The 14,423-nt window shown below is 41.9% G+C and overlaps 1 protein-coding gene across 1 annotated transcript; it reads left to right on the forward strand.

The window, feature by feature from the left end:
• The first annotated feature begins 8,097 nt into the window (after positions 1-8,097).
• On the forward strand, positions 8,098-14,185 carry LOC144721067 (uncharacterized). The gene is made up of 3 exons (XM_078598400.1): positions 8,098-8,472; positions 11,666-11,851; positions 13,906-14,185. Exons 1-3 carry the CDS (start codon positions 8,270-8,272, stop codon positions 14,129-14,131), a joined length of 615 nt encoding a protein of 204 aa, XP_078454526.1. The 5' UTR covers positions 8,098-8,269; the 3' UTR covers positions 14,132-14,185.
• The last annotated feature ends 238 nt before the right edge of the window (positions 14,186-14,423 follow it).

Genomic DNA, 14,423 nt, shown 5'->3' on the forward strand with positions numbered 1-14,423 from the left:
TAAAACATAATAAAATTATTCTCACGACGTTTCGGCCACAACGCAAGCAGCCGTCCTCAGGTGAAGAACAGGTCTGTCGATAAGACAGACCTGTTCTACGTGACTTTACCGAAAGAACCAAGAAGATGAATCCCTGCAGTCACGAAAGCTTTAAATCGAAGGTCTCTGAAAGTTTCATTGTCTGAAGTTGTTCACCTCGTCCGTGCTGTGGAGTGTCCTTGAGCCTCCGTTGGTGCACAACGCATCCGCAGCGACCACGTGATGCTCTCATGCGGTTCATGACCATCCACTGCCACCAAAGCCAGGAGGCAATGCACATGAAAGGACGCATATATCCAGAGCCTGTGATGTCCTGCTGCTGTTGTGATAGTGTACTGGGTGTTTTTCTTATGATTTAAAAAAATACATGTTGCGCAATATGAGATGATGATAATGATAACACTGTACTGTGGCATCCATAATGGCTATTATTATTATTTTAAGAGAAACAAGTTTCAAGAACTGTAACACTTTAAACGCAGATTACAATTCCACATCTGCTATACGAAGGGCCGCTAGGTATATTAAGAGTCCAGCAGTTTTTGTAAAGTGGCTGTTAATAGCTCAGTGGTATAATTTCTAAGATGACTGCAATTTATAAAATTTACTCTGAATCAAATTGGCAAAAAAAAAATAACTCTCCCTGTACTTGCCCCTATTGCTATGGAGAGAACGTATTTCAGCAGGCTCTCATCTGGTTAAATAAAGTACACTTAACTGAATAGATAGCAATATGACCCGTATGCTTAAATAGCAAGCACTGGAAGCACCCACAGATTAATTTCCGTAATATTACTTATTGAGCTGAAAGGCTAGGTCTGGATATGGAATGTCCTGAATACACAGCGATTTTATCTCCGCAAACCCGACTGCATTGCTCCAGCTTTAATAATCGCACTGCTCTCGTGCAATGAGGATTATACCAAACCAGGGATATAGACGGCGAAGAGGGATGATGCCCTGCTTTAAATTGCGGGGCTTTAACCGGCATTATTGCCACGTGTGTCAGTATTAAGCCAGTGATGGTTTCATGGAATTATCTTAAAAATGGATGCAATAATAAAGAGGAAGAGAAATAATTTGGTGTGAGCCCCTTTGGCATCTCTCATCACTGCATGCTGACATTGGGCTTGCACCATTTAACCTAAAATCAGTGGAACACAGCGTCAACAACATAAAGGTCAGGCAGGGCAAGACTCCAGTGATCTGTATTTGTAAGTAAAGTTTATCAGTAGTCAGGTCATTTAAGTGCATATTTAGGTGCATATTGGCCGATTGAGCTCAGTCATGATATTTGCCAATTATTAGCAGTTTAAAATTAATCCACCGGTGTCTTCATATTAAAAAAAAAGTCGAGTAGTCTGGAATGCAATTAAAATTGTAGGGAAATGGCCTTTAAAATTAAATAAAATGTGGATTCATTATTTTACGTACGATTTTAGCCATTGATATCATCAACTTTTGGAAATTTTACTGATTCAGTTAGATCTCATATCGTTGGGAGATTCCCGCAGGAATCCGTGCTTAATTCCCATAATTCCAGCCTGCACAATTCCTGCAGAATCACAATTCTTCTATGGCCGATTCCCATGGTAACATTTCCATACCAATGAATAAATTGCATGTACGTGAGTGAGCTAGCGTCCAATCGTCGCGTAGTTACGGTAGTCCAAGTGGTAGTCCCTGTAATCTTAGAAGTAGCGCCGGTGGTGTCAGCTGGTAGTTCTGGCTATCCCAGGGGCAGTCGTGGTGGTCTTAGAAGTCTGAGTGGTAGTGCCGGTGGTTCTATTGGTCCACGTGGTAGTCTCTGTAGTCCCAGTCGTTAAGTTCTAGTCCCAGGGGACTCAGTGGTCCGGGTGTGGGAGAACCCAAAAGTCGTCCAATAGCAATCGCAACAATTCTTCGCTTCATCATGAATGTCTGTGCTCTCAATGTGTTATTGGTTTGTATTTATTCAGGTATCTAAAATGCATTACCAGGACGTGCAAATGAGAAGCAATATCTCATTTAAAGTGCGACCCTTGTAGTGGTGTATAGTCACATTCCATTCCAGATAGGGCAGACATTACATTACACCTCATGGAATCATTATATAAATATGATACACCTTATAATAAATAACCATTTAGAGAACGTGCTAGAGGTGCTGTGCATATCAAACGGCCATAATATAGAAAATAATATGATTCATATCCATATCTTTGTTTCTGTGAGCGCTATTATGCAAAGTGGTAAACACATTTCTGGACTTGATCACCCACACATGCATAGGTATACCAATATCCCATTTACTGGGCAGTAATATCTATAAAAATGTCAAGAATTTAATTATTTTCTATTTTTTTTACAGAATTTCCCCTTTGAACAATTCCCAGCAAACAAACATCTTTTAGTTTTTCGCCCATTACTTCAATGTTGACAGTGTATGACATGACACAATACTATATTTTAAATGATTATCAACGAGCATGGAATTATGTCACGAAGGTTGGCAAGGTGTGATGCAGTCATTGCCACTGACAAAACCTAATTATCTGGACACTTGTTGTATGTATGGTGAACTTAACTTCTTTGGCACTGTATGTAGCCAACCACGCTAATCGGAAACAATTGTTGCAATGGTGTCCATGGACGTGTGCTTTTATTACTGTGCTATTTTGTTTTGCGATATAACATGGCCACCATGTGTTGTGACGGAAATTTTTTAATTAATTTTTACATTTGAAATTTCCAAAAAAACAGCATTTCAAATGTTTCATTGTTTTAACCTGTGTCTCCGAATAATCACAACAACGCCTCTAAAGCTGAGGTGAATGTCTTCTTGGTTCTTTCGGTAAAGTCACGTAGAAGGGAAGTAATACAATAATAAAAAGAAAACATAATAAAACAATTCTCACGACGTTTCGGCCACAACGCAAGCAGCCGTCCCCAGGTGAAAACCAGGTCTGTCGAAGCGACAGCGTCTGAATGAATGCTCAAGGTTGGAGCTCTGCAGCGATTTGCTCTGATGGCGGGAGGGCCTCCATTCGACTGAGCTCTAGAGAGACCCTCTCTAGGAGACTCTTTGCCGACTCTTCTACACTGGTCAGGCAACTTGGAACGGCTGAGATGTACCCACATTTTACCCCACCACACACAACGGCCGATAGCCTAACTGTGATGTAACCAGGTGCGGTAGTGTGGAGGTGGGGGTATGAAACTTGCCCTTTGTTTAGAGTATTTGGCTGCTATACATTTCCACGTAATAAGCCACTTAGTTGAGCTATCATTTGTGGCCAGTTTGCCCCTGATAAAGATATATATATATATCTCTCAGTGGGCATTACCTGGTAAAAATAAATAAATAAACGATAGTTTCAACTGCCATGCCAGAAGATCAAACTGTTGACCTCAAGATTGAAAGTCACAACGAGGTCTGCGACAGTGGGGTATTTGTGGAGACTAAACCCAACCACGGAAATGTGGAATTCCAACACTGGCTCAGGACTGACAATGGAGATCAGTGTCACAGCTCATTGTTGAATGCAGCGGGAAGAGGTCTCGACTTGCTTGATTCAATTTGACTTTAATCCAGAAACGTGGAGGTGAGGTTGGCGGATAAGCCTTGGTTGTGAAACTAGGCCTCATTGTAATGATTTATTTAGTCAGCAAAAGTCTTACTGATTTTCACAGTAGTCCAGCCAAGTCTTCACAGGAGAGGGCATTGTTGCTACGTGTAATCCAAATCGAGTAATTTGCAGGTAATTAGTTATCATTGGGATGTTTGGCCAATAACAATTATATTGCGTGTGTTTTGGCTATGGGAGGAAACCATTCAGAGTAGGGAGAGAACATGCACACTCCACACAGGGAGTGTGAACACTGTGCCACCTTGCCAGTCCTGTAAGATATATGATATGCCTAGAGGAAGTACATTCATGATCTCATCTCCATGGTTTGCCCTCATACTCAAATTATATACTAAAACCATTAAGCCAAACATCTCCAGTCATGGACTACCTCAATAGCCAATAAGCAATGTGAGGGTTTTATGCATAAACACCTAACAAGTTACAGTATTTATACAATTATTGACAGCTATTTTTAGTTGTGTAGCCATTTTCCTACTTGTATTGATCTCAAGAAAATTGAAACAAGATTTTCAGTTACCCGGTGTTGCCCTATAATTCTTAAACGTAAATTTGTAGAAATGTTAAATCCGATGAAGGGGATGATAAGATGATCTGGTGGCTGTTTATTGTCAATATACAAGTTAAAAACATAAAACCATGTCAATAATAGACACGCATGTGTACATAAACAACAACACACCTGCAAGGTCACAGTCCATTCCTGCAAATAAGGCAACACTGTGGGGGCTGTTTAACTCAAACGCTACTGAGTCTAATTGTGATTTTAAAACTTCTGATGGAACTTTAACCTTTTTTTCTAAGATTCGAAAGAACCCCAGAGTTGACAGGATCTAATTTTTAATATCTATTTGGAACATATTTCCTCCGCAATAGTGTCAAAAATATCATTAAATAAAATCAGTGTCTCGTGGGTGGTGCTAAGCCATTTGTCGAAATTCCAAATACCCATGGTGGGGCCAGACTAACCACTCTTGACTTTCCACAAAGTGGTACTCCTTTTATCAACTGCAGGGGGATGCTGGGCACAGTTAACACATGACCAGGAATTTATCTCAAATCCTGATTGTGAGGCGAGCACTAAAACCACAACACCACTGGCTTGTGAGCAGCACGAAAACTTTCATCAATTGAACGAGTTCTACATACACAAATAACGCATACAGCATGCAACATACATAAGTGTATTATGTACTATGTAGTGACTGGCTTGCAAGCTGCTAAGTTCCCAAAATCTCACAGCATCAGACCACCAAATATCACCCCTTACTATCTCTGCTGTAAGTTTGCTGCAAAGGCAATGGCAATGCAAGGGGATTTCACCTTTTAGTATCCAATGCACGACTTTAGCACATCAATGGAAATTGCAATATAAATATTATGAAGGCTGAATGAAATCGTCTTCCATGAAATTATTAAAATGTAATGTGTGCTTTCGTGGGCGCGGTGCTGAATTTAAATCGGACTGGCCAGAGACGGGCGCCAATATGATGAAAGTCGGGCCTCCCTTTTGGGGTTCACACTCGGTGGACTCATTCTTCCCCTCTGTCCACACAGTCTGGCTACAGAAGTGATTACACTGCCTGCTACACTGCGCTAAGTTTGCAGGAATGTATTTTTTTTTGGTTTCGGAGTCAGCAAAGTTTCTCATAACAGATGTTTGTAATTTTGCGGGAGGCTTTGGGGCGGAACGCAAGACTAACGCTTCAAGCAAAGGAAGCATCCGTCAATGATCACGGCATGGCAGACTGAGACAGTGGGAAAGCCACTGCAGTGAAATGCACAAGCCCCTGTTATGCGAGTTGTTCTATTGTATTTTTCAAGCAGTAAAAACAAGGAATTGAAACGTGCAGTAATAAAAAAAAGAGAAAAACGCAAGCTGAGATGTGTCCTTATGTGAGGTCACTGTTGTTGAAACGAGTTTCTCTCTATATACAATACCTAATTGTAATTGTTTAAGCAAGTACGCGTATTGTTGTACCAAAACAGCTGGTGATAATTCATAATATTAGTCAGTATTGACAAATATCAATCACAAATAATTATGTTTATATGTTTAATTGAGAATACTTCATCAGCAAGTAAATAAAAGTGCTTGGTGATTGAGTCTCAAGGCTAGTAAAGTCACAATTTCACCATGCTGACACCCTCATTGGGCAGGCCTCATCTCCAATGGAGATCCAAAGCCAATGCTAGGAATTCTGTATTTGTCAGAGCAAGGACCAGTGTATCCATAGGGAAACGATGATTTACTATCCACATACTTGTACTTATTGTAAATACCATTGAAGGATAATGGACTCACGGCCCTCTGTGAGATGGCTACTCTGCTTTGCAGCTATATCGTTTAAATACATCCACATGATTCCTTGAATAATAAATCCCTTGAATATGTAGCATCAATCTAAAAACACCTATGAGTGATACCTAACCCAAGAACAAATACTGTATGCCTAATAATTTAGTCAAATTGAGCAAACTTCCTCAACAGGAATTAGCCGCAAACGTTCGTTGGGCACAGTTTCATTTAATTAAAGGCACACACGTCTTCAAGATGGATCATTTGAACGAAAGGTAGAAATTGAATGCATTTAACACTGTACAAATGTAATTTCTTTGCTGTACAACTCTTACCTTTACGATTGGGCAAAGTTCACGGAGTAGAGTCAACACACGATTAAAATAGAGAACCCAACGTATGCCCAGTCTCGATATTAGGATGGCTAGAGGCTTGTTTAACAATAGCTGTAGCATTCAATGCCATTCAATGTCATTCAATGTCATTCAATGACATTCAATGTCATTCAATGCCATTCAATGTCATTCAATGCCATTCAATGCCATTCAATGTCATTGAATGACATTCGAATTAAGGCAAAGACGTTCGTTATATTTTTAATTTATTTCCAGTGCTTCAAAAAAATGGCAGATGTCTATATCATTACTACTACTTATTTATTACTACTACTTATTTTATTTCTTAAAAGCCATAATGGTGACCGGATCCACTGTGAGGTTTAATTGTGCGAACGCCCAGTCGCATTAGATGTGTTTTTTTATAATTACATCATGAGTCACTCATTTCCTGTTGCATCAAAACACATGCATGACACCACATCATAACGCATGGTGCAGTGGTAATAAAAGTCGTGGTAAATTAGGCCATAAAAATATTCCCCAACTATGAAGTTGGCCTCTACCTGCGTTTTCCCTCTGACCACACTGCACTACAGCCCCCTGTAAAGAATGACGTGACAAGGCCCCCTTCACCTTCATGTTAACGCAGACTTCACGACTGAGTCACACCAACAGCAAAACAAAGACGTTTTCGGCTTCCTGCCAACATGAGCATTGGGACAGGATTCACATCTTGACCTTACCCTGAACCATTTTTTGGAAATTCTACAATCCTATGACAATCAACTGTTTACTCGCCACAAAATGGAACACAAAATTTGGCAGCCTCAGGGATTAGGGGGGGGGGGCAGGGATGAAACAGTCACTGACCCACTCCAGACGACCGCCGCCATTGTTATCCCCACGAGTTCATTGCGCTAAACATGGGGTTTCAATATTCCGAGAAATAACAGACAACTACTGTGCCACCAGCAACACCATTGCCACATGAACACGTTCCAATAGAATTTCAAGTTAAAATTAAATCACCCTTTCAAAGTCACGGAGATTTTGGTCGGAGAATGCAAACCGCCGATAGCCGGAGGGATGTATTTCTCCCGGCCCTGCGGCGTCGGGGGAAGCAATGGGCAGCGACAGGTTCCTTGAATCCTCCCTGCCTCTGTGTCCCCAGTAGGAGGTTTTGGGTTTCAATTCAATTGTTGATCGGCGGGATTTGCCTGTGGTGGGTTTAAAATGTGAGTACTCCCAACTTCTTCCAAGACATAATTGCCAGCTTGGAAGAGTGGGACAAATACCCTCTAAATGACAATTAAAAACCTGGCTAAAAACACGCTGATGAGCCGTAATTATGTCGAAAGACATCCACGTCTCCTTAAGAAGAACTACACCTTTTAATCAATTAAAAGTACTGTACTGCTAACGTAACTATCACTGAAGGAGTATTAACATTAATTTACACTTGTGCCGGAACACCATGATCAGTATGCGTGCAAATAGTTGAGACATGTTGCAGCTGTGCACACATTTAAAATGAAATGCAACCGCCTTGCCAGACCAAGAATTCAGTTCAGCGCCGTGCGCGTACAATGAATACGCGCGAACGGTAAAACGATGCAATCATTACCACCTGCACACTTTGAACCCATGCTTACACGCACACCGACGGGAAGTGTTATCATTGTAACTGTGTTCACTGGGGGTGGATAAGTGTTGTTTACAATTGGCTTAGGCCACGGGGAGTGTTGCTGCATCGCCGTGACTCTAAAACCATCCCTTTGACAATACGCAGGCTACATTTGGTCAACCCGGTCGCCAGTGCTAGTCATGATAGTCAGTTTGTCCTCGTAATGCTGCATTCTCATACAACTTAGTAAGCCGTTCGACCGTGCAGCCTTACATATAGTAGACACCCGGGTGTTGGGTTACCTGTCTTACACAGAGAGAGGAGCTTTCAATTTGAAGCCATGCTGACAAATGACAATGAAGCGAGAAGGGAGAATGGCAAGGCCAGTCTGTCTGTGCTATTGCTTGGACTCTTTCTCATGATTTCAGGGATCATAATCACCCTCATTGGATGGTTTACCTGGTCAACAGGGATAGGAGTTGCTCTGATAGCCATTGGGCTGATGTGCACCTCCCTGGGAGCCTGGAGGATGTACCACTACAGGTGAGTGTCTCTGCACGTTTTTTTCCCCCACAACATTATAGACATTTCATTTCTTCTTCTTCCTAGCGTTGTTCCCGCTGTGGCGCAGGGTCCGCTTTTCGGCATTGTCTTCTCCATTTGGCTCGGTCCAGGGCATCTTCAGGGGATGTGTTGACCGTCTTCACGTCTTCCTCTATTCGATCCATCATCCATCGCTTCTTCGGACGTCCGCGTGGACGGCGGCCCTCTGGCTCAATACGCACGGCAGTCTTGGCCACTGATGACTCTTCACTTCGCATCACGTGGCCGTACCACCGAAGCCTTGCCTCAAGCATCTTGTCCGCAATGGGGCCACACCAAGTCGCTTCCGAACATTTCGTTTAAGCCAGGAAAAACCCGATGAGCTGTGAAGCTCTTTTTCACAGGTGTCCAGCCCAAGCCAGTCGGCAATGGCGGAAAATTATAGAGGAAGTTACACACATATATATATATATAATTTAGTAAAGCATATGCCTTTTTAGTCGTGGTCTTGTGGGCAGCACACTATGCTGTGGTACGATTCATACACATTGGTTTAAGTTGGGATTTGACATTCATTGGATTGCATCAGCCTAAAATGAGTACTTAATATGGTGGATTCAACTTGGGATAACAAAGATGGCCTAGTATGGATGGTTCTGGCCACACCAATCCCCTGTGTGCCATGCAGACCTAATAGGTTCCATTAACACGAAGGCTTTCGCGACCAACATTATCCATAGTAGAGGTGTTTGGGTTAGTTCAAGCAAATATAAATGTGTCGTTAAACCCGCCCACAACATTTACATTTCGAGTACTCGAATGGTACTTGAGTACTGGAATTGCACTCGAATGGTGAGTGTTGTGGGTTTACTCAAACCTTACCGATTGGCTGTCTGGTGATGGTGGGTTGAACGACGCATTTATATTTATGCAATCTAACCCAAAAAAAACCCTATTACGGTTAATAGGTGCTCACTAACAACACGTTTCTGGCTCATTGGAGGACATTTAATTCGTTGTAGAGCGTTAAACTGCATTTGTTAAAAGGGTTATCCTAGCGACTATAGGCCAGGCCCTCCTCAAATAAGCACCCACTAACAGTATCTGCCCCAATTGGGGAATCGCCATGTGTGTAAACTATGAACCTATTATTTCGTTCGTATTAAGCTACACAATTAACGTTGTTACACGAATGCTGTAGACTTTTTTTAGAATAGTCGATGTGTTTTACGAGTTTTTATTTTGTATTCCGTTATGTAAGCAGTTTAACATTCACTGCTGAATGAACTCAATTCATACCAGTGTTATGAACGGTGCTGGCCAACAACAATCTTGCCGATTGCTTTGCATCTCCCGTTCCATCGTTCCAACTCCGTTTGTCCATCTCTGCACGCTTGTTCCCGTGCTTTATTGTGCAAATATTCCACAATAACCGAAGCTGTAATATATGTTCGTTTCCACATGCCTCGTGCCTTGGTTTCTGGAATCTATGTGCTCACTCTGTGATGTGTATCTCATCACTTTGGCGTGTAACCATTTAATGAATGACATCAATTCTCACTGTCATGGCACAGGCATCACATTTTGCGAGTAAAAAAAAATCTATGATTTATAATTCGTGGAATTGACGGAACTCCTCTTATTTGTAGCCCTATTACCCGCAAACCTATTACCTATAGGACCTTAGGACCTTTAGGTTCTCTGAAAAAAACCTGTAATTTTTGTCCTATTCTTCCTATTATCTGCGATTATCGAAAATTTTTGCGTTCGATACATTTAAACCCACCGATAATATAAAACTCAATGAAACATATGTACGAGGTGACGTTTTGGGCAATGACCCTTTTTCAGTGAACATAGATAGCCAAGAGAGATAGAGTGGAGTTGGAGACGGCACTTTATACCATGGGGCCTCATAAGAATGACAATACAAACATATATTTCTTCATGATCAGTGTTTAAGCCGGCCGGTAAATAGTTACCGCTTAATAGCTATTGAGTAACAGTTCACCCTTCAATAAGTATTTAAAAAACTAATTTGTATTAAGAGTAATACTATAAATTATTGCTGGCACATGGCATCAATGGTAGCTCCGTTTTAGTGAGATCAACAAACCCAGAGTTAGCATAATCCACTCAATAATGCGATCCTGGTCACAATTATCATTTATATATGATTAGAGAGGCTCTCAAGAAGTGATTGGATCAAATGGACATTCAAATGTTTTGAATTCCTGAACCTCGCAAGCAGGGTAGGTGAAATTCTAATGATCCTTGGAAATTTTTCATCCTCCACATCACCGCAGACTTTTTTTATTATTATTCTTGTTGTTAGTATAATTACATTTATATTTTTTGCAAGTTGACAACTTATTGCTGCTCTTCTACAGCAAGTCTGCTATTGTACAGAAAACCATATTACAGAAGAGGAAGAATCACCACAGACAGTGGGATTCTACTGTACAGTACAGTATATTCCAATGTTACTTTTCGGCTCATAGAATGAATGACAGAGAGCGAACAAGATCGAGCGTATGCATCGCTGTGACAAGCAACACAGTGAATCAATGACATTCATCGAACAGTGACTCAACCAAATCTCAGTGGAAAGAGACGTGGTAAATCATTACGAAGCCCTGCATCTGACAATGCATATTAGATCACTTCCGAAATCTCAAATATGGGGGTGGTGTTGCATTGCTTATGGAACTTTGTGTGATCAGTAATCACTGTGTGTGACTCTTCATGAGTACAGTCGTAGCGTATTGCATACAAACAACATTTATGGCCATCGATACTTATCAATTAATGTGTCATTAATGTTACTTTCATTTATACATCTTTCACTACAAGAACGACATCTATGCATCCAAATAAGTTTGATTCAATTCACGTTTCCTCAACCTGCCCTGTACATTTTGTGAACATGAATTCCTGTCTGTCTGCACCTTGTCTCCTTCCCCTCACCATCCTCCAACTAACCCACCCACAATATATTTTCTGTCCTTATGATTAGGTTCCTGGTGTGTGCTTGGCCCATGAACACGATCAGCGATTAAATAATTCCTCTCCCGCGGATGTGTGCGATTTTAATGCCCCCGCTTCTATGCAGCTATTTCTACAAAAGGGCTTCTGTGCAAACACTCTAGAGTGATGAATGAATGATGAACGGACGAACCTCCCTCCCTCAAAGGTGTGTGCAGGTCAACCAAGACGAGAGGCAAGGGGACTCCAGCATGTACACAATCAGCCCCTACGCAGGGAGCGCACTGCCACCGCCCGCGTATGCTGCCTACGCCTATGACAATGCCGCTGCCATGCCAGGCACAGGGCCTGCCTATCTTCCGCCTCCACTATACAATGGAGCGGCTAGCCATAGGTAAGCCACGTTTGTGTCTCTCTTGTTTTAACCTGGGGTAGCGGGCACATGGAACGCATATCTTCAGTCCCCAGCCTCCCCAGACATCCTTTCAATTGATTATAGGGTTTTCCCCTTTACCTGGCAACAAAACAGGTGACAAGATGGTAAAACACCAAACTGAAACCTTTTACAAGGAATCATGTCTGCATTTTTGTGGTCAAAATGCAAACAAAAAACATACTCTGATCATATATGCATTGTCTTTGAAACTGATTGGTCCACACCAGACAACTTTCTTTTGAGCCTCGTCTCAAACAGTTTTAGGCCAGAGGACGCCAAAAGGCGACCAGCCCAAAGACAGCGATGCACTATCAGAGTAATGAGAAAAAAACCTATAATCATATTTTGGTACTGGCAAAGGAGGTCCCATGATGTAGATCCTTTGAATTGCCACGATTCGGTTCTAGATGAGATTTTTGCTGCTGATTTGTATCATCATTTGTATCGTCAGTTCCATTTCTTCAGTATTCATCGTTTCATTTTGCATAAATGTACAATTGCACATGAGTTTATGACTTTCATACTAATAATTCATTTAACATGCACCGTTTGGTGCATCGTACGTGAGCGTGCAAACCAACTTCAGTTATAAATCACGTGACATGCCTCGTGGACTCCTCGAACGCACACCTAGAATCGAGTGCCTCATTTTCACGGCACATTAAGAGTGTGCTGGTCCCTGGCTGTGCCGTCTATTGTCCATTCCCACGAACGAGGACTTGTGTCATCATCAGCACAAACATGGCCACGGAAGACACTTGGCTATAATGAGCACGTGTAAAAGATATAACGCTAGCACCATTTTTTTTTGTCAGTGACGGTAACGTATAAAGCGAGCTTCTATGAATGGCCACTCATCGTTTGAAAACCAAAAAAGAGTAAACAATTGGCTTTTCAAATGGGTGTTTGTAAGCATACTTCACCATGCTGGTCAGTGCGTTGTTGGTCAAGGGGAACCCAAGACCAGTTCATAAATCGTTCAACGCAGATGCGAGCCAAAGGCCAGGAATTGAAGGCTCCCTTTGTAAACAGGTGAAAGTGTGTTCGCGTATAACACTGCAGGCAATCCTCGCAGCCGGACCCACAGTTATTTTTATTTTGTTGGTGGGCGGAAAATATAATAAATAGACGCTATGCCGTAAGCTGACAATACAGTAGGTATTCATAATTACAGTAATACATCATAAAATACTACCGTAATTTACAGACATTCTTTCAATCCACTGCTGGATTCAAGGCATCCCCGTGCCATTCTTCACCATGCTGCTCGGTATGGGCTGGTGAAGGCTGGGACCTAATAACAGTTCAGACGTTACTCAACACGGCTGTGGCTATGGCGAGGCATTGAACTTAGGAAGGTGGTCGTGCCAACTACTATGCCACTGCTCTACACACGAATACTATGCCTTTTAATTTGAACGGGATTGAGATGCATTTACATTTGTTTACGTACATTTACTGACGAAGGGCGTTAGGTCTAAATTTGCTCCGAAATTATATGTAAAGCTGTACGGTATTTGTTGATAATTTTAGGCCAAAGTCAGGTTAACAGCTTTTTCCCATGATGTGATTCTCATTCCAGACATTGTGACTGCTTAGCATATGGTTAGATTTATAAGGTTCATGTTACAATCCTGCCCTTGTCTTACGTCGCAAGGATATACTTCTTCTGTCCTTGTTTTAGAAGGATTGTCCTCTTGTGGATGTAGCTGTCCTCGGAAATCTATACTTATTTCCAGAACAATAATTCGTCCTGTTTTCTTTTTTTGGTCAGGTGCATTATAATACAACACATAAGGCGGTAACATTTACATGCCGTTCTCCCGTCTTCTAGTATTGTGATATAATTCTGCTTCCCACGATGTCTCAGTTTTACTTTTTGGAGGTTGCAACCCTAACCGGATCTGAACAGGTCACGCATTACAAGGTGGGTTTTTTTTTCTTTTTGAGTCAAGAATGCATTCAAAGGTTTAACATTCTCAATGCCTTTCCGGTTCCCTCACTCCCCCCAGTGGCATGGTCAGCACACCTGGGCTGATGCCGTACCGCGCTGTGAACGTCACGTGGACAGAGGCTGCCCTTCAAGTGCCACCGCCCTCCTACGAGGAGGCCATCAGCCATCCCAGCACCTGGGTCTACCAGACGGAAGATCCCTCTGCCGCACCAGAGCAGCCTAAGGATGAACACATCCCCAATAACCGGTCGCACGAATCAGGCCAGGGGACAAACGAATCGTAGCAGAAAATGCTAATTGTAAATTTGTATCAATAAACTGCGTAATTTTGTACATGAGATATTATCGGTCGTGAACATTTTTGTAACCAGTTTTTTTCTATAAGAGGTAGGCAAGGGCATGTACAGTACTTTGAAATAAATTCAGTGCAGTGATCATTCAATAGCATACTCAGGGTCTCCAACACATTTTTAAAAAGTACAAAATGTGCTATCAGCATCTTGTCACGAGACAAGAAGAGCTCGATTCAGAAACCGAGCAGCAAGCAGTGCATCACCCTGCAGAAAGCGGAAATGG

This window comes from Lampetra planeri, chromosome 10 (assembly GCF_965212315.1).
Source record: "Lampetra planeri chromosome 10, kcLamPlan1.2.h2, whole genome shotgun sequence".
NCBI lineage: Eukaryota > Metazoa > Chordata > Hyperoartia > Petromyzontiformes > Petromyzontidae > Lampetra > Lampetra planeri.

Excerpts from the sequence above, each read along its gene's own strand:
- LOC144721067 (XM_078598400.1), top strand. The coding sequence starts at position 8,270 with ATGCTGACAAATGACAATGAAGCGAGAAGGGAGAATGGCAAGGCCAGT. Across the intron at positions 8,473-11,665 it reads TGGAGGATGTACCACTACAG|GTGTGTGCAGGTCAACCAAG; the intron begins GTGAGTGTCTCT and ends CCTCCCTCAAAG. Across the intron at positions 11,852-13,905 it reads AATGGAGCGGCTAGCCATAG|TGGCATGGTCAGCACACCTG; the intron begins GTAAGCCACGTT and ends CACTCCCCCCAG.